This window comes from Egretta garzetta, unplaced genomic scaffold (genome assembly GCF_000687185.1).
Source record: "Egretta garzetta isolate BGI_Z169 unplaced genomic scaffold, ASM68718v1 scaffold56, whole genome shotgun sequence".
Lineage (NCBI taxonomy): Eukaryota > Metazoa > Chordata > Aves > Pelecaniformes > Ardeidae > Egretta > Egretta garzetta.
Genome location: NW_009260182.1, coordinates 8,540,757 through 8,563,941, shown reverse-complemented (window position 1 = coordinate 8,563,941; position 23,185 = coordinate 8,540,757). Strand labels below are relative to the sequence as shown.

The window sequence follows — 23,185 nt, the reverse complement described above, 5'->3', positions numbered from 1 at the left end:
TGTGGTGCTCTGCAGGCATCCTGCTGGTTGGCTGCTGGTCAGCTGCCTTTTCAAGTCCTCCATAGCTGCTGTGTTTGGGCTCTCCAGTTTGTAAGACCTGCATGGGTTTGGCTTAGCCTGTCTTCACTGGCCGTGCCTGGTGCAGGGGTTGTGGGAGGAAGCTGCAGGGATAGTTCTGCTCCAGGGTGGGTGCCCTGCTCAGGGAAGGCATGCCTGCCAGTTGCATCTTGGTGCTTTGGTATTATCTCACTTTGCACATGACCCTAAAAGCGTGTACTCATCCTTTGTCACACAGTTTGTGTTGCTGCTTCTGTGATTAAGGGAGGAGAAACTCGGAGAGCTGATGATCCAATATCTGACTGGCCTCCTTTGAGCTGCATCCCCTGTGGCTCACGGACAGGTCTTTGGGGTTGATGTAATCTAACTAATGCGTATGAGAGACATCTGAGCCAGGAACAGGGAATTTAATAAGATGACAAAACTGTTGGGTTTCAAGTCTGAAAGTAATTCTTGTCAGCAGGGGATGGGAGTGGAAAGCAGCTTGACTGTACACAGCGCATCCCACCGAGGCTGTAACGTGGACCTTCTGCAGCACAGACCTGCTTTTCTGAGATGCTGTTTATCCTCAGCCTCCAGCAACCCCTGCGAGTCAAGGAGAGTTGTCAAGTTTCTGAGCAAAGCCTTTCTTCCGTGGGTCTGGTTTTTTTTCTTCCTTTATTTGAATGTGCCAAAAAAAGAAGAAAATCACTGGCAGGCTAAGTCATGCTTTAACCTGGTGAGCAATAAAACAGCACAGTATGCTGTCGCTGGGCCTTCTGCGACCCCTTCTGTAAAAGACACCACTCCAACATGACAGCTGTCAGAGGGATGGGTTACTCGAGCTTGTAAGCATCTTCACCACGGGTGTGTGAAGGTGGCGCTGCCTGTCCAGACCTCTTCATCTCCCCTTGCCATTCTTTCTAGGCTTTGAGCAAGAAAGCTGAAGATCTTCAGAAGTCTATTCTGGGCTGTATGATAGCTGCTTCCTCTTTCCTCTCTTCCCTGCAAAGATGACTGATAGATTATGGCTTTTGAAGAGATACTGAATGTTGCAGTAGAAGTTGGTGTGTAAAATGTAGTCTTAGAAAAAGCAGTGACTAATTTACAACTGACTGCGGCTTCGGCTCAATCAGACGATTGCTAAAAATAATCCACCTTCTAATTCCACAGTTGATCTCTAATTAGAGAAGTATTCTAATTCATAACCTGCAGATGGGACAAGATCAGAAACTGAAGTGGTATCTCTGTTTTGCTAGTTGGGAACATGTGGGCAGAATCAGCATTTGGGAAGGGAATTTTGGGGGAAGACCAGGTGCTGTAAGGGTGATGGTACTGGTTTTCCACTGGATTAATGCTGAGTCTTTGCCCCAGCTAAATGCTGCGGGGTGCAGTTTTGCCAGCAGTGTCTTTTTTTTCAGGCAAAGAAGATGCTCTCCTTGGTGGGCATCTTCTTCCTAGAGAATTGTTTTTTCTTTAAAAAAACCACACCCGCCTCAGAAAACCCAATCCATGAGCACACAAACAAACATTTATACGTGTGTTACGTCATCGTTTCCTGCTTGAAGCTGTTAGATAGCACTGGTTGAGCATTTTAAGACAGCTGCCCAGCTTTGCTGCAGAAGCAGCGCAACGAGGAGGAGGGAGCCTTTTCAGCCGAGGTATTTAACAGTTCCTGAGACTGGGGTCTGAATACTTTTTAGCCTCTTTTTGGTTTTGTTTCCGAGTTAGATGGTCACTGCCCTCTGCAGTGGGGCAGTGAGAGATCAGCTGGCCTTGCTGAGCTGTGAAACTTCTGTTAACTCTGCAGGAAATGTAGGTGATGAGAGATGGTGCCAAATGACTTCCTCAGCAGAGGATGGTAATGGGAGCTTTTGCCTTCGCCAGGTAATACCCTTCACTGAATAGCACGTATCCCTGTAAAACAAGAAGCGTAGCTTCCTCCAGGACCAAGGCTTTATGCCTCATTCAGAGAGAGCACGGCAGCGTGTCAGGCGTGAGGTCACTTGTGACACCGTGCCTGTTCCCAAGTGCAGTGCTGCTTCCTCTAGCACCCAGAGACTGAAGGGAACGATTGGGTCCTCCAAGGAGAAAGCAGCAGTGTTTGGGTCACTTGTGGATTCCTGTCACTTCAGAAATAGCAGAATCCATATCCTCTGTCTTTAAATACTTTATGGCCGTCTTGATGCTGCGGTGCAGCCCATGTGTGGGAGCCTGTGCCGAAGACGGGACTGTCTCTGGAGTGGAACACGCCAACTGTTTTAAGTGAGCAGAAAACTGAGGAGATTTTGTCTTGATTTTCTAACATCTGCTGCATTTGAAATGGGGAGTAGTTTTCTTTTTTCAATTAAAAAAAAAAATAATCTTGCATTTGCCATTTAAAAATGGTTAATAAAGAAATGTGTCCTTATCTCTCCCTTAGCCTAATTCAGCAGACATTAAAATTATTTGTCTGTAGTAATTTTTTTATCTACTCTTTGAAAGTCCCTGAACATTATTGTAATTTTAACTACTTAGAGAAGGAAACCACATGGTCAGCAGGTATGGGTCCTGGAAAACATGAAGAAGAGTAAGGTGGGGTTGGGTGGGTTTATCTCAGTGCAGCTCTGAACGTGGCTGATGCAAAACTCTGATGTTGCCTCAACAGGTTCAATGCTCCCCTCTTCCCAGCAGTACATTTTCCACCAGGACTGATGAGATTTTAGCTTTAAAAAAAAAGTATTTCTTCTTGCTTTCAGTTTCAACAGACACCTGATAGAAACTGCTGTTCCTTCCAGGTTTTGTCTTCATGAATGTTGTGAGTTTTACAACAGTGCTCGTGTGCACGAGAATTGCACGGGCCTTGTTTAGCACGCGTGGCTCTTCTCTCTGGCTTCTGTCTAAACTGATTTAAGGCGAAGAGCATCTGTTAGGGGAGAAGGCAGAAAAGCCACTTCTAAATGTGATTGGGTTGAAAAATGTGACGTGTCAATTGGTATCAGTGATGTGATCGTGATCCTGAACTTTATTTTAAGCCTTTCCCTGTTTGGACAACTTCCCGTATCAACTTCTTTTACTTGCCCTGTGGATATGCACCAGCATCCCAGAATCCGTTCCATCGTATTGCCCCAGCTATCAGCAGGTTCATTCTAAACCATCTTTTGTCTGATAGCATGTTCCTCTCTAATGGCCTGGGCTTCTCCTCACCCTTGCTGGACATTTAAAGATTGCTTGAAGCATCTGCTGGAGGAAAAACTAGAAGTCATCCAAGCAGCAGGGTGGCAGAGCACTGCAAGTCAGGCTCTTCTCCAGCAGCAAGAAACATACCTGTGCAATTCTCGGGGTTTTTTCCTGAACAGGCACAATTTCTCTGTACCTGGGTACTTCAGCCTGTCTTGGCAGCCTTCTGCAGCTGGCTGTGGTTGACTGGCAATAAGCAGCTGGGGGGTGACAGACGGACTTCAGACATGCTGCTTTAGTTCTGGTGGTAGAAAGCTGTGATGGGTTTGGTTTAATAGGATTGTATACAGATCTTACACGTGCATGGGAGTGGATTGGTAGAGCTTTGTGCTCTTTCTCTAAACTTCTTATAAAATATTTGTAGAAACAAAGGGACCGAAAGGGTTCTTAAGCATTGGAACCAGCTGCCCAGGGAAGCGATTGAGTGCCCATCCCTGGAGGTATTTAAAATACGGGTAGATGAGGTGCTTAGGGACATGGTTTAGTGGTGCAATGGCATTGTTAGGTTAATGGTTAGACTTTTGATGATCTTAAGGGTCTTTTCCAACCTAAATGATTCTGATTCTATGACTAATAGTGGATGGGACAGAAAGGGTCAACACTTGATTACTGAACTGAGAACGAGGAAAATGGGTGAGGATGCCACCGCTGGACACTGCTTTCTTGTCTGTGTAAGAAGGCAGCAATTTAAAGGAATCCACAGTTGTGTATTCATCTCATGATTGCATCAGTGGCTATTTTAGGTACGGTGAGGATGAATGGCCCTTTATAGACCGTGGTAAGGAATGCCTTGTCTGCGGGGTTCAGTAATGCCAGTCCCTTCTTTTTGAATGGCACAGAGCACTGTTGTGGGGGCAGGATGGGCAGAATCAACATACGCGTGGCAGCACACTTGCGTGAAATAACACCCTAATGAAGGGAAACTGTTTGTGCTGACGCTTCTCCGCTGCCAGCGCGTGGGGGTGTCAGCGCTGGCGTGGGGAGCCAGGCTGTTCGTCAGCCCTCTGGAATCGGTTGCCTGGCCTTTAAACTAGATGGGGGACGCTTGCGATAAGAAGAGCCTGCGCAGCCTTTTTAACTGCGCAACACATCCCATGATAAGGTTGCAGCTGGAAGAGGCCGTCTTGTTCTGGCACCAGAGTTCACAGACTCTGTCTATAGGCTTTATACAGCTTTTTTGATGATGATGCTGTGACACAGAGGTTCTTAAACTCTTCATAGCGTAATTTTCATGTCGAAGTTGATGAGGAATACCGTGTTTGTCTGGGTAGCAACTGACAGCAACAAGATCTGGCAATTTTTGGTGAGGATGCGGGTGTGAAACGGGAGGGGTGACTCAGCTACCTACTGCTTTCATTGCTTGCCTTGCTGCAGCACTTCAGCCTGTGCTCTTGGTTGTACCAGGTACCGTACATTGCCATGGTAAGGAGCAAAACCACCCCCACAGCAGCTCTCTGTGCAGCTGAAACAGCCTGGAGGGGGGAAGTGGAAGCGCTGTTATCCTTCCATTGCTCAGAAGTGACTAAACTGAAGAGCTGAAATGATTTGCCTTCCTGAACCGCAGCCAGCGATCACACCTCTGTGTTGGTGATATTTGAAATAAAGATGGGCATTTATGTCTGTGGGCCCCCCCAGCTGGTTATTCTGCCTGGAGCACAGGTTCTCATGCAGCTCGCAGTGTCCTGCCCGTGTTGCCCTCTAGAGAGGGGGTTTCTTGTTGAACATTGGCAAATGCATAGAGAAGGTATCAGCATGGAAAAGGATGGAAACAAAAAAACTCTGAAGTAGACATGCTATGCCTGAATATATTTCCCAATAAAAACCTCTCAGCGAAATCTGTTGTACTTTAATGACTTGTAGTTTTCCCCCTGTATTTAAAATTTAAAACTTTTAAACTTCAGGGGATAGCAAATGACTTCCGGTAGCTAGTTTTGCATCAGAAGTCCAGGTCGCTTTAAAATGCGGGAAAATATGGTTTAAAACATAACTTACCAATGTCATGCAAGTTTGTGGAAGGATCGGGTACCGGGTGCTTTGTGCATTGCACTTTTTACTCTGCACTTGAACTTTCAAAGAGGCTGGGTTTGGCCTCTCCAGTTGCATCGTGCAAGTCCTAAAGAATGTGGTTTATAGCTATTTCCTCAGAAAGAGTTTGTGTTTGTCATGATGATCCAGAAATCTGGATTTTTATTAACACTTCCAGAGCAAAGACATGTTGTAACTCAAAGCAGTAAATAAAGAGTTATCTGGCATTTAACTTGTAAATCATTCTAAAGAAATACATTCTTATGTGCACCACTTTGGGAATGTCTTATTCACTCAGAGACAGAGGAGGAGTGATTCCATACTTCTTCAAGACACAGAAGCATTTAGTCAATCGTATATTCTTTTTACTCTGGCTTAGGAGGAATGTTTTGCCTGGTAGCAGTTAAACAATAGCAACGGATGTTTCTTAGGTGCCTGTTGTTCCTAACTAGCTTTTACAACTGTTAGCCTCTGGTATAATGGAAAATAAGTGATGTAGCACAGGATTTTCCTAAATATGTGTCATTGTTATCTGTGCACAATACAGAATGTGAGCAATGTCCTCACTGAACAACGATGAGATTGTTTTGCTTCATCACTGTCTTGCGTTGTAAATATTTACACTGTTTGAGAAACACAAGCTTTCGTTGTCTTCGATGTAAATTTATGCATTTGGTTTTAATAGTCTTTATTAATTTTGAAGATAAAAATACAGAGCAATTTTTCACTGGATTTCAGAACTGTAGGTGTTACATTATATCATGTGGACTTGTGTACTAGACTAGAAATTTGCCTACAAATATATGTTGGTGCGGATTTCTCTCACTGGTCTATACGTGTATTAGTATGTCCCTCTTTCCATTTGATTATAACCTTCAGTAACATTTCCTTTTAAAACCCATCGATCGTCATATGGAGTGCTTTGCCAAATCATGATGATCGTGTGGGTGTTTTTCTCAATAGATTTGCTATGATTCTGGAGGTCTGGGGTGTTGCGCTGTCCCTGACACCACACGCTGTCCTTGACATTACGCGCTGTCTTTCCCTGGCCTGTCATCATTAGTGGGGTTTGGCTTTTGCCCATGAATAGCGGGGAATGGGTTTTGTATCCAATGGATGTACTGTGAACGCTTCGGTGCCGATTGCAGGGTGACCTACAATTGCAGGGGTCCAGCTGCAGCAATCTTAGTCGGCCGTTCCCAAAGCTGTGTTCACAGTAACCTGACCTTTTATTTTCCTTTAAGAATTTCAAAGTGTTGGAAACCTCACTGCTGCACTCTCTGTAACCATGCCTGAGGGTTGGTAAGGAAGAGATGCATTGACCACTACATCACCTATGTGCACACTGTGAGGGAATCCATGTAGGTTACTGCTGTGCAGTGCTTTTGGACACGTAATGAAGAAGGAAAAATGGCTTTTTCTCAAAAACCATAGCAATAGGCATGGTACTGTGGCATGTTGTTGTCTGACAATGAATAGTTTGAAGCAGCAAGTCATCATTCGTATCTTTAAGAAAAATTTCATTTGAGCTATGTGATTAAGACGGCCTAATTTTTGCTCTGCAGGGTGGCTTCAGTGCCAAATTGGAGGGAAGAATGGCTTTTCTGGAGCGGGGCATTAATTTCCCCGGGAGACAGTCTCTTCTCATTGTGGGAGCTGATGGGATCATGGCTAAGAGTGCTCACAAGGCAAGACCTGAACGTGCTGTGATTTTGCATCCTTGCTTGCAGCAAAGCTGCAAAGAGTCGCAGCCTGGGGTGTGATTCACGTGCTAGACCTGCTCCATTCAGAAGTGCCTCGGGGCGGGAAGGTGTGTTTAATGTGCAGGGGTGAGGTGAAATGGTGATTATCCAGGCGAAAGAATGAGTGGCACCCCCTTATGCAAATGGATTTGGAAATTCAGTGGAGCGGGTAGGGCAGCTTGCTGGGTGAGAAGGCAGCAGCCCTGGCTGTTGGCCTCTCCCAGGGCCCCACCGTTAGGGCTTCCCAGCGTAGAGAATGAAACTGCTGCTTTACCTCTGTTTCTTTTTGCTCACTATAGTTAGAGACTGCCCCAGGGATTACTGCTGATGTTACGGACTGTTTCATCAACAAATATACAAGGGGAGTACCTAAAAATGTGTATTACCTAGCAGACCACTTATGCAGTTGAAGAAGTTTTGCCTCTGTAGCCGGCGCTTACTGCCCGTGTGTGCGTGGAGAGTGCCGGGCGCCTTGTTCTTCCCACAGGATATCAGGAACGGTCGCTGATGCCTCTGATGCAAGTAAGTTGCTATTAGTAGCAAAAGCAGACAAAAGTAATTTATTTTTTTCTTAGGGGACTGTAATGTCTGTATTATTTTGTTATTGGAACAGAGGGCAGTGAGACTCGTTTGCTTCTGAATGCTACCAAGCTAGTTCATAATTGCATGTAGCAGCTGATTTGATTTGAAGGGGACAGATTTTAAGGAATCTGTTTTTCAGAGGTGCAGATCCTGCTCAGCTTCCCCTGAAATCCAGGGAGGGGGTTGCTAAGAGCTCTGGGACCGTTATTTATTGATACTATAGTTTTAAAACAGCTTGCTTATCTAGTTGTATTGTGTTTGTTAAAACAATCGTATTCTTACTTTGAGAGGAGGCAGCCGGAGCTGGCAGATACCTCCATTTCTCTATGCATTGTGTGTAGTCTACAGTTAGCTATTCCTGTATATTGGGAAGCTTGCAAAGGGAACATGAGGAACAGGTAGAAGGATCTCTTGTCCCCTTTCTCAGTCTGTCTTTTGATTTCAACTACATAACATGATTTTTTTTAAAAAAAAATTATTAGAAGAAAAATATTTTTAAGTCTTGAAGCTGATTATTTTTAGGACACTAGCAGGTGGAGGAAAGGAGGAACTGAGATAATAAAATACGAAGTTGCAGCTGAGCTAGTAAACAGTGTAAGATATATGGGCAGAGGCATAGCTGTAAATAGCAGTAATCCGGAATTATATCTGCCTGGTCTGGGTACCAGGGTACTTTTCACTTCTAACATTGTATTAGCCCTGAAATGTGAAAGGTACTGCAGGGGAGAAGTGTGAAGTTTCTCTCCCTCAAGCTCCCCTTGATTAGATTGGTTTGTCAAGTTAACAAATGCATGTGAAGTGCATGAGCCTTGATAACATCTCCTAAATAATGCTGTTAACAAACTACTGATTAAGCTACAGTAAACCAAAATGAAACGCAGATGCAGGATCCTCTTTTTGAAAATGCACATCTGTCATCTCTAGAAAAGGATTATGTAAGCTACATTAGTAGGGGAGGAGTCCGGACAAACTCAAAATAAAATAAGTAAAAGCTTCCAACTGGAGCCAACACAAGCTAATAGGATTGGAAACATTTGCAAATATGGAAAATGTAGTATACAGAAAGTAGGCATAAGCTATATCTAGCTGAAATACCAGGATAGGTAAGCAAAGTTAAGATGCAAACAGGAATTTGCTAAAGTCACTGGTGGAGTGCTTCTGTTACCTTCAGAACCACCACCACCACAAAAAAACAAAACCAAAGGATTTTTACATTTATGGGGCTTTGAGACTTCACATCAAGACCTCCAGCAGAAAAACAGATTCCAAATCTGCGTTAATAGACTGTTTCTAGTCTCACTAGGAGAAGGTGAGCGAGCTGATGAAGACGTTTCACCATCTTGCAGCAGTCAGAGGTTTCTTTGGAGGGTTTGGGTTGGTCCGGTTCTGTGCTGTGTAAAGGGGAAGTTGTAGAAGACCAGAGCTCACGGCAGCGATCTGCAAAGCCTCGGGGCAGCGTGTCCACGCTGCAGCTGGTGGGTCCCCGAAGTCCACAGCCTGCGTCCGCTCCACGGCAGGATTGTCGTGGCAGTGCGTGGCACTGCAGTGTCCGGATTACCTGGACAGCAGTGATCTGTTTGTTGCTTTGTTTTTAACCTGCCCACCCCCCAAGAGCTTATCAGACTGTTGACCTATCTGATACAGCTCACTGTCATTAGCAGGGGCTGGGGGAGCTGAAGAAAAGTGTGAGGAACCTTGGGGCAGGCAGGAGTGACTCAGAGGGTAAATTCCTTCCAATTCCTTCTGTCGTGGTTTAACCCGGCAGGCAGCTGAACACCATGCAGCTGCTCGCTCACTGCCCTCCCTCAGTGGGATGGGAGAGAGAATCAGAAAAAAAGTAAAACCCATGGGTTGAGATAAAGACAGTTTAATAAAACAGCAGAGGAAAAGAATAACAAGAATGGTAAGAGAATACAGAGAACATCCAAAGCAAGGGGTGCACAGTGCAATTGCTCACCGCTTGCTGACTGATGCCCAGCCCGTCCCCAAGCAGTGATCACTACCCCCGGCCAACTCCCCCTCATTTTATAAACTGAGCATGACGCCATGTGGTATGGAACACCTCTTTGGCCAGTTTGGCCATGCCCCCTCCCAGCTTCTTGTGCACCTGGCAGGGCATGGGAAGCTGAAAAGTCCTTGACTAGGGTACTAAAACATCAGTGTGTTACCAACATTATTCTTGTACTAAATCCAAAACACAGCCCTATGCCAGCTACCAAGAAGAAAATTAACTCTATCCCAGCTGAAACCAGGACACCTTCTCTTAGCAACTATCATCTTGCTTATACCATGGGTTACAAGGTTTATCTTTCATGCATATAAAGACAGATTATTTTATAATCCAGAATGCCTATTGTACTTTAAATAGGAAAACAACTGTGGTATTTGGCTGCTGTTATTTTCCCCCCACTCCTGTGAGTAATGCAAAGCATGTGTACACACCTACATACGTCCTCAGGATGCTTTTCTTTTGGTAAGGCCCGTGTACATCTGCAGCCAATGCCACTACAGCTCCAGAGCTTCTGCTAAGTTCTCCAGCATATGCTGCATAGCAAGGGAATATTGGTGGACTTTCTGAAGTGTAAATGATCTAAGAAAATCTGCAGTTCATCCTGCATGTTTTTAGATTCTGGCAGATACCAAACCACGATTTGTGCTTACTTACTCTTCTTGGCAAAGAGCAGTTTAGCCTTTGTCTTGGAATGTGTAATGGGCAGAGAAGCTGCAGTAGGTGGCAGGTGAGGGGCGGCAGAGTAGTTTCCTCCATCTGGGTTCTTCTAATGGCACGTCTCATTGTAATGGTCCAGCAATTCACAGACTATTGGGCTGATTTATGTTCTTGTTTTATCAGTGGCGGAAACTGAGGTCCTGGTGGGGTGGAGGATGCAAGTGGAGTTTCCAATGGTCTCCCAACTGCTTCTGCTATAGTGAGGTTACCTGTTGTTGTCGGTTCACCCTTCTCCTGTACTTAATGCTGATAACCAAGGGGAACCTAATTTTCTGCTTCTGTTGCTGTCAGGAGATATATGGCTCAGGGGAATGCCCCAGCCACCAGGCCCAAGTCACGAGCATGCTTTTCCTTCCTTTTTTCTTCTTAACTACCTTCAGAGACAGTTGGTCTCATTTCCTCTGAATCTGACTGTTCTTGCTGCAGCTTCGTGGTCCTAGCAATGTAATGAGGACCCAGCTGATGTGGCTCCAGGTGTCTGCTGGCATTTTTAGTTACTGTTTTGCCTGCCCTGCAGAAAGCAAAACTGGACTACCTGGATGGGTGAACTCTTAGCTCTGTTGAAGACTCTGCTGTGGGCTCTGAGGCCAGGATTTTGACCTCTTTTGTCTTTTAAAATGGCACTGGTTTCTGAAGGCTCTCCACAATGGCACTATTGCTGGAATCTGTTTTGTGGGAACTGGTGTGGCTATAGATGGGGGGAACAGTGGAGTTCAGGCTGTCCTCTCTCTTGGCATTCCCATGTGCCCCAGCCAGGTCTGCAGGAAACCTCCTTGGGCAAGAGCAGTAATCTGTATTTGTGGCTTGTTGGCTGTTGGCAGCATCAGTGAAGAAGTTTCTAATGGGCCCAGCTATGAAAACAGGCTTAACTTTACTATTGTTCCCTGAATGCCCAAACTCCAGAGAGGTTGTCTGAAGTGTTTTCCTCTAGTGAATAATATGTGAACAGCCATGGGGTCAGGAGGAGAACAGGATCCCTCCTCCTTCACAGGCAGATGACCGCCCTGCCTATGGGACCTGGCTGGTGCACGTGCACCCCCCCTCTCTATCCTGCCATCCCATGATTACTTCAGCTTTCCAGGCAAAAAGCAGCTGGGAAGTCCTTCCTTTGTGAACAGAACAGCATCTACGCTGGTGGTCATGGGACTTCCCTTGCGTGTGAGGTTTAAGAACCGAATCCTGCTCAAGAGAGGGGGAAGTTGAGCCCTCATTGGCGGCCGCCTCCCGGGTGAGTGCACTCAGCTGTGGGGTGGAGGGCCCGTAACAACGAGGATCCCTTACTTTGTGTGAGGGATGGCCTGAACATCTAACTGGAATCCTGAAGGGAAGGGAGTATCTAGGAGCGGTCCCCTTGCCTTAGCATTTCTTCCCTGGGGCCCTTTTGTGGCACGCCCCCAGTTTGATGTGCTTGAAGCTTGGATCCCTCTTTGCAGGTGCTCAACTCTTTGCCCCTGAATCAGGGAGCACGCGTTATTAATTTAGCTGTGGAAAACGTCCTTTGCAGCTTGTTATAACTTGCTTTGTGTTGAGTGGCATTGCTTTTCTGGCATCCTTGCCTGTTTGCGCTTGGTACTGCAGATGGTCCATTGTGTAACTTTATCCTTTGGTTAGCACTGTGGCGTTAACGTGCTTCAGGTTGATAGGGATGGGCTTTGAGTGTGTGCCTTGTTAGGGACTTTCCAGACTGGGGATGCGACAGTGTGGCATCTGGGTTAAGTTTAGAGCTTTTCCTAAGCCACCCTTGAAGGCAGGCAGGCTGTATTAGAGCATCTGCCAGGCTGCTTTACCAGAGGAGGGCTGTTCCACATCGTCTTTGAATATCTAATTGGATTATATCTGCTGGTTGAGCTCTTTCAAAGAATTCTAACACATGCTGTCTTCGAAGAACCTGCAGAAAAACAGGTTGGACTTGTTTGTCATCATCGGAGGGGTTTAACTGTGTTTTCTAATGATTTTCCTTGTTCTCTTTGCCTGCAAGCCCAGAACCCTTTTTGAGGGGGACACAGAGTGGAGTCCATCTCCTTCCCCTTGGCTCAGCTGTCGCTGGCAGTAGTGCCGAACATATTACCTGGCATATTTTCATTTGAGCTTAACGTTCTCTGGATTTCATTTCCTTAATGTTTTCTTGGGAAAATACCTTCCCTTCCTGCTTTGTTTATTGCCGTTTGATATTCCTGTCTCAGCCCACATTTCTCTCTCCTCTGGCTTAGCTCCTTTAGAGGATGAAGCTAAACAGGTGTGTGGAGGACCTGGGGAGGTTCTGTGTTCTCTCTTTATGCTTTATGATGAGATTCAATAGTACTGGTAAGTCCCATGTTTCCCTCTGTCCTCCAATAAGGAAGTGTCCTTGTTGTTGCGTGTTTATGCATATAGATGTGTTTTATTTTTAAAATCAGTGATGCCTAGCAGTTACGGAGGCATTGCGTTCAAAGCTTTCACGCATGCTTTACGCTGCACCGTCTTGGCATCTATGGAAGTAATGTAAGTCCTGACCACGTATCAGTAACGCTTCTGAATTTGGCTGAGCACTCTAATGAGCAGATAGCATCGTCCAGCAAATGGTGTGTGTGATTGCGAAGCAGCAGGCGTTGCCTGCATTTTAGTTTTTGCTCATGACTTGTTCTGTGACCTTTGATAACTCCTTCTCCCTCAGTGCAACAAGGATACTGAACTATCATTCCCCATATAAAGGGCCTTGGGATATGTAATTAATTTTTTTAGCTGTTTAATCAAAAGCAGTCAAAAGATTTAATGCTGTTTTCATTTTACACAACCGTACTATGCCTGTGGAGTCTAATGGAAATAGAACCTAATTGGCATCTTTTGCAGAATCAAAAACCTACCTTTAAAGGCCTACCTTTAAAACTTCCAATTAATTAAGTATTCAATTAAAAATGCATGTAATATAAGATAAGGGTATGCACTAAGTGCTATGGTACACTAATGCCGAATTGTTAAGCACCGTAATATATAGGCCATCTACCTATCTGCCGTTTTCTGCTGTCACAGATTCAAAAACAAGCAAACAGAAAGCTGATGTTATGGAAACAGCAGAACAGCGCATCATCCAGTTGCCCTATTCAGTGTAGTCCCTGCTGTGTTAATTCCCCTCTAATCCTTTCTTTAAACACAATTGATGGTGTCTCATTTGTGGCAGGTTACATTCCACATAAACAGCCCATGATCCTACATGTTTCAGAAAGCTTTTTATTCCATGTAACTTTGCTAATCTAATAAAAGGTACGGCTAATTATGCCTGCCTTTCAGATTAGTATTGCCAATTTTGGCTAATTTACATCTATCACTCTCTTTCCTACGTGTAATGCTTCCCTGTTGTATTAGTAAAAGAAGGATAAAGTGCGTCTAGTCCAATGGATTCCCGATTCCTAGCAAGGGATTTTGATTATATTACTCCCTAATAGCCTTAAGAAAGGAGAGCTCACGTGATGCATCTTCCTATGGCCAGCTGGCACGTGTTTATATAAATGACAGGAGCCAAATGCAGGCCATGGACAGTTTTTAACCAAAGCTATGGCATTCAGCCTGAATCATGACGATGCCCAAGGCAGTTTGGTCCAGCGTGGTGGGGCTGGCAGTTTAGGAAACTGCCCACGCCAGCTTTGCACCTCCAGGTAGTACAGTCCCGCTGCTCCGCTTGGAAAGCTGCTCTTCCTCATCCCTATCCATGCAGACTCAAGCGTGATCCCTGCCCTCTGGCTCTGCTCTCAGACCACTTTCAGAACTGGTTGATAATTTATTTATTCATTCATTTGCATAAATTGCGCTCTGGCCTGTCTAGTCCTAACTCTTCAAAACTCCCGTGTCTTTTCTCACCCAGCCAGTGCACCAAACTGCCTCCTGTTCAGAACACAGAGAGAAAATAAGAACTGCACCTTGGTCCAATTGATGGCTTAGCTTTGGTCCAGAAATAATTGCATTTCAAGCTATTTTAACGGTATCTAATATTTTTATTTTTTAGGTGCAAAGCCTGACAATGGCACTGAATGAGTGCTGCAGCCTTCAAGCCTCCTTCCTGTAAATGATAGGACCAAACAAGGCGGTGTGATGAACATGCCACTGCATCAAATCTCTGTCATTCCAGCTCAGGATGTTACCTCTTCCAGAGTCTCCAGGAGCAAGACCAAAGAAAAAGAGGAACAGGTACTGTCAGATATGCTTGAATTTCATAAGAAGTTATCTAAGTCTAAATGTTAGGGATTATCAAGTCAGACCTGAATCTGTTCCAAAGCCCCAATTCCTTGCATCACTGCTGCTTTTAGTGAAGATGAGTGTTACAAAATTCTCCCTTTATTCTCGTATTTGTTATTTTAAAGAAGCTGGCTGCAAAATTCTAGAAATTGTTGTTGAGTAACTTGGGCAAAATGCAAGATATGACCTTCTGTTTTGCATAAGAATTCAAGGCAGATGGGATTTTGGATGATGGCTTTAGTACTGTTGTCATGGAAGCTGTTACAGGTGTATTTTACCTTTCTAAAAGAAAAATAGTATGGGGTGTGAACCCTTATGTGCAGCCATGCATCCTGTTTTCCTTTGCTCTTGGCAGCATCTAGTAGCCATGTTGTGGTTTGTATTGACTGGAATATCACGCGAAAGGAGATAACACACCCATATGTATACTTACTGTGCTGTTTTCTGGAGATATGATTTGTATTCATAACCTGGGAGCATGTGTGTGAATGGAATCATTTTGAGGTCCTGTGGTGGTGCTAATGAGAAAGGGAATGCAAAAATACCTGAAGTCTCTAATGATTATAAGTGTAATAGAATCTAATTAATAGGCTACTTAATAACTTTTAATAGCATACTGTGTCTAGTCTTCACATGTCAACCTTATTTACCCCTGGCCTGTGTCTCTGATCAAACCCAAAGACCTTAGTGTGCATCATGCGTTAGTGTATGGTGTACTGCACTGAATATTACATTATCTGTCATTTCCACAGAAACCTCTTTGTGTTTTTTTAGCTTTAAACTAACATAAAATCAGGTCAAGAGAACATTCGCGTTATACTAGTGGGCTGCTCAGCAGTGATAAATTCTGAGGAGATCTAGGGTGATGCTGATCACCGATAGGGTGTAGCTTAAGTGTGAGGGACTAGAAAGACACTGTCATGCTACAGACAGGGATTCACTAAGGCTAACTTTGGGTAGGATAAAAGAAGTTGCTCCTGATTTGTTAGGATAATCTGCCCTGACTGCCCTTCTCGCCTGTCAGCCGGTCAAACTGCACCTTCCAAAGTCACCAGTGAGTCAGTAAAAATAAATTGTCCCACTGTTGTTTTTTGGAGTCTTCTCCTTAGTAACATCTTAAAATGGATTCTAGCCCTTCAGATTCTTAAACCAGTAATTAATTAGGCTGGCACGCTGCTGCTTTTGGTTGCCAGGACTAGGCAAGAAGTTGTCCTCACAGATGAGGCGCTCTAAATCCATGAAGCACCTTGTGTCAGGAGTCTGCTGGAATCTCTCGCTTCCCGCCTGCTGCACGTGGTCGCTACCTGGGCAGCTCCCTAGGCAAGAGGGCTCTGCTGTTCCTTCCCTGCGGTCCCCTCCCATACAGACACGGTGTATGCCGAGAGGGAGTGGAACAGCCCCACTGCCAAGGGCAGGGCAGCGCTGTGTGTTGCCTACCCTCCCCTGGTGGGGTGGGGATTAGGAGGCCGATCAGATCAAAACAACTTGTGGTAACTCTGACTATGCAGCGAGCCCAGAAGCCGTGGTCCCAAGTCTCCTTCTAAACTTGTTCTTCGTTTCTGACACTGTGACTTCAGTATTAACAAATCTCCCCTGTGTTTCCTTCATGGTAACTAGCTGAAGTGTTGATTATTGTTTCCCGTGCCAGGCTGCTATTGTACTTTAATGCCTTAGGATGTCTGAAACAGAACAGGATGTTTGTTTAATTATGTACAATATTGCAGAGGAAATAATGGGGACAGGGACTACGCAGGCAATAAATTGGGATAACCTGGATACAATTCACGTTTCCTAAGACTTGTCCTTCCTGTCTCCATAAGCATATTCGTTCATCCTCCAAGTGTCCTGTGTTCTGCCAAAACCACGGCTGGAACAGTTGGAGCGCTGGGTGATCTGCCTGCCGTCCTTGGCACGCAGCTGTCCTGACACCGCGGCTGCTCCTGTGCACGTGAGCCACAGCCCGGCCCCCGCACGCTCCTCCCCACCCCTGCAGACTGCGTTGCTGCTGGTGTTAACCTTTAACGCTGGATCTAGTGAATGAGCTGGAGGGCAGGCAAGTTGTTAATGTGCTAACTTTCACCAATCCCATTAAATTTTTGTATTGCATCAGTTAGGACATTCAAGGCTACTTGCTAGTCAGGGTCCCTGTCAGCCCTTGGGTGCAATCAGGACCCGCTGGCCATGACTGCGAGTTTTGCTTGTATATGAAGTGTACAGTAAAGGGGAGACAGGGTGCAAGAGAAAGAAATTGTTGATTATCGCTGCCTTATTTGTAATCACTTCAGAATGCCTGTTTTCTGTTTGAGGTAGAAACCACTGCAGCATGTGGAGCGAGCATGATCCTGTGTTGAGCAAATCTGCTGAGCAGTTGTAGATGGTTTTTGTGCCCTAGGTAACATCTGCTGCTCAAGAGAAGGACACTAGGTAAAACTGAGAAGGCAGGCATTTGCATTTCAGTTTTGTAACTTCAGTACAAAGTCACTGAACTTCAGTACTTTCATATTTCAGTTGTGTAACTTTCCATTACGCAACACAGCTCGCAATTACTTCTTCGTGTTGTGGATGGCCTAGGCACAGTTCTCATGGATTTTGGCAAACACATACAACAGTTTTTCCAGAGCCAATGCAACATTTCACAGTTTGATTCAAGTGCCATGATTTTCTTACCCTTACCTTTACTATGTAATGGAAACACTCCCTACCTTTTCTGTGTAGGAACAACAGTGACCACCTCAAACAAATGCATACGCTGTGGTCTTGAAATGTTTTGAGTTGTATGAAGCCACTTGGCAATAATCAAACAAACCCCAAACCACAATCATAAACCAGTATTACTACTTCAAAGATAAATATGTAGGTTTGCTTTGTAATACCAAGCTATGTTCTGACATACGTTGGCCAGGTGTGTGCTTTGTAGGTTGAGCAGGCTCACGTATGTATCTCCCCTCTTTATTACCAAGGTAGAGTGTCAGCTAGCAGATGAAATTCTGTCTTGCTTTTGTTGTTGCTATTTCAAACTAGACCTTTGGGTTGCCTGTACCTGCATCATAAGAAGTCCTTTTGAGGAAAGGCTCAAGAAGCACAGCAGCGGAAAAGGAAATACCAGTGTGCCTAGAGAGGGAACTTCGCCGGTCTGTGAAAAATCAGTGTTTGTCCTATTCCCCAGGAGGAAGATGCTTTATATTCTGTTCTCTTATCTTTTGTGATTATGGATGTGTTTTAATTATTCACATTTGTAGTAGAAGTGCGGAGGAAAAATTCCAAAGCTGTTTCTTCTCTTTTATGCTTCTGGTCAAGATGCAGCTCTTGTATTTCAGGTTAAGGCTTGACTGGTTTTAGTAATAGTTTTTCTTGCTACACAAGCAAGTTTTCTGGGCTAATGGTTTGTGACTAACAGTGAAGAACAGCAAGAAATCCTTACCACCTTCATTATTGCAATCCAGTTTCTCAAACAGGGTGATCTATAGTCCCTCGGCATGCCTCATGGCAGATTAACGTGTAGATTCAATACTGGTGGAAGTCTGGGGCAAAAATCCTACTGAATTTGAAGGTGATAAAAGGTGAAGCTCCTGCCTACCATTTCTGGTTTAAGTCCTCAGTGATATCTATAAACAGCAGAGCCTGGTAGATTCTGATTCAGGTTAGTGTGATTTTCAAGATTTGAAATAGTTGAAAACTGTGGTTAACAGGAATCTTTCATGAAAGATTTTCCATTTCCCCAGTAAAAACAGAGAAGGTCGTAAAGGGATTATTACTCTTGCATTTAACTCAGATGAACTGTTAGCTTTAAGGGCTATGAATAACCATCATTAGCTTCTTACTTATCCTCTGCTAGGAATAGCTTCATGCTTACCTGGTTTCAGGGAGAGTCACTCTATTGTTTGTGAGATGCTACAACCCCCCCGCCCCTGTTTAGTGGGTAACGCGCTGGCAGCGATGCTTCCTAACATATCCAAAAGCTAACAGCTTTCGGGATTTGGACTGGAAATGCGGAACTGACGCTGGCGTGTGGTTGAGGTGTTGCTCTGGTTTTGTTCTGTTACATCATTGCCTATTTGGGGGCTTTGTGCCTCGCCTGCTGAAGCAGACTGATGCGTGCCACCGAGTTCTTAGTAAACATTACTGCAGTGAGTGGAGCTCCCTGAGCAATAGCTTTTATGCTGCTTCTGAAAGTGTGTGGGTAACTTCACAACTGTGGCCTCCTGTGCTATGATCTCTGCAGATCTCGTAAGCGGATCAGGGATGGAGGAGATCAGTGTTTGAATGAGAGATCAGGAGATGTTGGTGCAAGTCATTTTGTGTGCACGGAACTCTTTTCTTCTCAACGGCCTGGACCTGAGAAGCAAAACTGAATTGTCATCAAAGATCACTTAGCTTTTATCACAGGAGCAGATGAATGTTCTAGTAAAATCTAAACTTGCCAATTCCACTTGATCAACCAAAAGTCCCTTCTGTCCTCTGCTCTAGAGGAACTAGCTTCTTGTCTTCCAAGTGCTGTGTACTATTGCTGGCTGCTATGCTCAGCAGGGATGCTATGATCGTCTCAGCAGGGATGCTATGATCGTCTCAGCAGAGATGCTATGATCGTCTCAAACATCTGTAGGTGCTTCTCAAAGTTGTCATCTTGGAGATAGTATGACTACCTAGTTTGTCTGGATGAAATTACGGTGAGAGAAGTACATCGTGCTGCATCTTGCTAAATTTCTTTTGATGCCTTAATGATCTCTTGCATCCTATAACAGGAAAGGCACTACGGCCTATTGATTCAAATGAGCCGTGTCTTACTGGAAAAGAAAGACTTAACTTGCAAATGCATCTATTGCTGCTTCTTCAAGAATTTTTAGTCATAGATCAGAAGCTCAATATAAAGATGCCTGCTTTACGTTGTTGAATCCAGCATGACACTTTGAGAGCTATTACATTGGTTTTAAGGTACAGACCTTTCTCATTCACTTTTTGGACTTTGAACTGTGAATGTGGTCTCTGACTGCCTGAACTTGATCCAAATACTCAGGCATTTGTAAGGCTGCGTGTGTGTGTTTGGTTTTGCTTGCCCATTGAACCAAATCGTTCATTAAGCAGCCAAGCTGCAAATCCTTTGAGAATTTCACCCCTTATTATTTTTATACTGAGATTTGTGTGTTTCTTTGGAGCTATGTAGTATATTAACACTGTGCCTGGCATTATTCCTTTATTAAATTGGCTTTGTATAGAAAATGGTTAACTATTGAAGACTTTTTGTCTGAGTATCCTTTAACTCTTGTGTGGGAAGCAGAGTCTGCCTCTTACTGTACTGCTTATAAGCTTAGCCTCAAAGTGGGAATTGCAAAGTCCTTTCCTGACAATTCAAATCTTAATTTCTATTTAGTGTGGTTTTTTCAATGGCTCATAAAGCATTTCTCAGAAAAAGTTGATGTGGCACGTCCCACTTTTTAAAAAAAGTGACAATTAGGTTTTTCACAGAGCAGACAACCTGTGACAGTAGCACCCCTGAAGAGCTGCCGTGAAATGCTTTTGTTTCTGCAGTCTGGGAGCAGGTAGGAATACTTCCCAGACCTTGTCATTTGAGAATATGCCAGATGACTGAGATGGTTGTAACATCCTTCTGAATTGTATCCCTGCAGCGATGGTGTCATGCCGAGCGCGTGATATTTCCATGGCTGATTTCTATGCTAAAACAGACATTTTGGTACGTGTCTGTGTAGGAGCGGGTGCCTGAATGTGCTCTCGCTCTGATCACCTTCAGCAGCTAAGCAGTCTAGTGAGGAGCACTAAATAAATGGGAAGATTGCTTGAGAAACTGCTTCGCACCAAATGCCTCTCTTTTTGCCATGGGTGCATTTGTATACGCCTGAACATCACCCTGCTTGCGCTCTCTCCTTGTGGTTATTAGGAGAGTCGTTCTTGTGCTTGTCAGGACGACTTAACTGTTCCTCGCATCAAACCCTTCCTGGGCGTAGCACTTTGCAGTTGCTGTCGGGTGCCACTGCGAACACACTCTCACGGGGCATTGCCTATTTCTTTACTCCTGTAAATGTCTTGGCATCTGGTGGTGGCGTGAATGCCTGAGGTGCTCCGTCTGCCCTGGCCTGCCTGCCTTCTCCCTGTGGGCAGCTGCCACCGTTCCCACCCCTTGCCAGCTTCAGGGCTTTCTCCTTCTCTCCCATGTGTTCCTGGCAGGAGCACCATTAACCTCCCCTTCTGCGTGGTACCTGGAGAGCTAGCAAGAAGCACACAGAGGGCAGCCAGGCCTGGATTAAACCAGTGGAATTTGGGATTTAATTTGTTTGTCTCTTACTGCCCTGCTGGATGGTGTTGGGCAAGTCCCTTGGATGCCTGCGCCATCTTTCCTCACATCTGTCAAAGAGGGCTAGCGCTGCTGAATAGCCTTGGAAAGGGCTTCAGGTCTATGGATAAAACCTGGGCAGATGGAAGCATTTGTCACTAGATCCCTTGGAGTGACTGCTTTGCTGGAGTCCCACTCTGCAGTCCATTCTGCTGAGCTGGCCCAGCTCTGCTGCAGAATGTGGTGGGCACGGGGTGCGTGGAGAGCGGAGGGGTCTTCCTCCCACAGGTAGGCATTGCTTGATCACTGTCGTGGCGAACACGCAAAATGCTGTGACCTTCCCAAATTCTGCTGCTCTTGTGTTTGTGTGCGGGGTGGGAAGCTGCTCCTCTCAAGCCCTGCTCTTGGAAGCTAGGGCATGCTACTTGCCAGCAAACCCCTGGTGAAGGGGAGGGAGGAGAGGGGATGGGAGGGAGGGGAGGGGATGGGATGGGAGGGAGGTAGCTCCAGCAGTCCTAATGAGAAAAAGTCGGATCACGCCATTTGATTCTGCATTGTGTTTGTCTTGGAGTGTGTGCAGCATGTGTGCGTGAGGAAAGGAGCAGATGGCTTCTGAGTGGAGACGAATTATGAAAGGCAGACTGCGGGAAGTGGTTTCTGAAAGGGATTTGAAGGAGGAGAAAACCCTTTCTTTTAAAAATTCAGTAAACATTACAAAAGCTACCAGCAGTTGATACAGCAGCAGAGGTTTTTTAGCGTAGCAACGCTTCAGAGAAGAAACTTTGGAGGTTTCAGGCTTTGCTGTTTGCTTGTAATCAGACTCATGTCCCTAAGCTCTCTGTTTTGATTTTGTCTCTTTATTGCATGTGAACTTGGTTTGGTGTCCCCAGACCAGAAACTTCCAGTTAATTATTATGATCTGTAGCTGTTGCATTAACCTGAATCCTTAAACCACCTCTCTGATATTAACACAACTTCTGTCTAGCTTTCACTAGCAGTTCACTTGAACAAGCTGAGCATCGGACTTAGAAAAATACGGTTTTATAAAAGAAGTGCTGGTGTTTAATTACGTGGTAGCCAAGTATGTTTCGGTGGTGGTGTTTTGCAGGTCTGCCAATGTTTCTGGTGTATGTTAATGTGCAACTGCTCTCCACAAAGGGAGCCCTGGATCTAAGCTTGTGAACTTAGAGTTTGTATTTTTTTTCTTCCCTGGCAAGAGCACGTTTGCTTGTTTGCTTTCTAACGAGAAGTGTGTGTCAGCCATGATCCCACAGTGAGTTGTATGTGCGTATAAATATCTGTGTCAGTACAGAGTGCCTCTGAAATGATCACAGCTTCGCAAAGACATGGGTCAGGGTCTGACTCATACTTTGCAGTGATTTTCATCATCCAGTGGCTATACCGTTCCTTTAAAGTGATGCTGTCAGGTTCCTGCAAACTGATTTTTAAAGTTCTTTGTTTATTAAAGGTAATTTCTGTAAATGAGAGATGCCAGAAGTACAGGGTTTTTTTTTTCTCCTGTAGGATGTTTTGCCTCATGTGTTGATGCAGAGCGAGTGACTGGTGGTTTGCTCTTTCAGACGGGTGTGCTTCTTTGCCTGGTGAAATACTTAAAGTAGGTTGGGGTTTGGGTTGTTTTGGGCTTTCTTTGTTTTGTTTAGGGGTTTTTTTGAGAGAAGAACAAAGACTTAACAATTTTGCCAGGAAGGCATGCTGTGGTGTGGTATCCTTAAAGTACTCGAACTTTGGAGTTTTTAAAACTGTGCCTAGCTTTCAAGTTGCTGATTTCCCATTAAACCCTGTACCCCAGGAGTTTAAAGGTGTAACTTCTGAGAAATTATATATAGCCTTAGATTTGCACTCCTGAATTTAGGTAATTCTGCTTGGCCTTTATGCCATTTATGAAGAATTCTTGACAGAGGCAGGGGAAAGGTATTCTTTAGAAATTGCTCCTCTATGCTTTGCTGAAATCTAATCTCTTAGGATTACAGCCTTCTGAGTTAATAGTCCTCACACCTGGAAACAAAATCCACCTTTGGGATCCATTCGGCTTCTCTTGATCCCAGAAGTGATGGTCTTTCATCTACTGCTAAACATGTTTCTCCTTGGGAGCAGGCATTGCTCCTGTTCTGGGCAGTTGCTTATGGGGATTTTTCATGACAGCCATGAGTCAAAGCACGCTTTCATTACTGAGCAAGCCCAGCTGTGTGTTCCGTGAGGTCAGTGGCTGAAATTCAGAATTTTGTTTTCTAGGAGTCAAGAACTGAATTTTGACATCTTCAAAGCCAAAGGGAAGAATGGGATCACCTATTTATGGAGGTTGAAGTTTATTTACAACCCAATTCTCTCTGCTTGTAA

General features: G+C 44.8%; 1 protein-coding gene across 8 annotated transcripts in view; it reads left to right on the top strand.

The window, feature by feature from the left end:
• Positions 1-4,339: 4,339 nt before the first annotated feature.
• MARCHF8 (membrane associated ring-CH-type finger 8) overlaps positions 4,340-23,185 on the top strand; it is an 84,687-nt gene continuing 65,841 nt past the window's right edge. For 3 of the 8 annotated variants that reach the window (XM_035897345.1, XM_035897343.1, XM_035897344.1), the window contains exons 1-2: positions 4,341-4,558; positions 14,312-14,493. In XM_035897345.1, the coding sequence (XP_035753238.1) occupies positions 14,398-14,493 (96 nt within the window). In that variant the 5' untranslated portion in view covers positions 4,341-4,558; positions 14,312-14,397. Of the gene's footprint in view, positions 4,559-7,490; positions 7,545-14,311; positions 14,494-23,185 lie in introns of those variants that run through there. The other 5 variants (XM_035897341.1, XM_009642041.2, XM_035897346.1 and 2 more) reach the window with 5 other exon arrangements.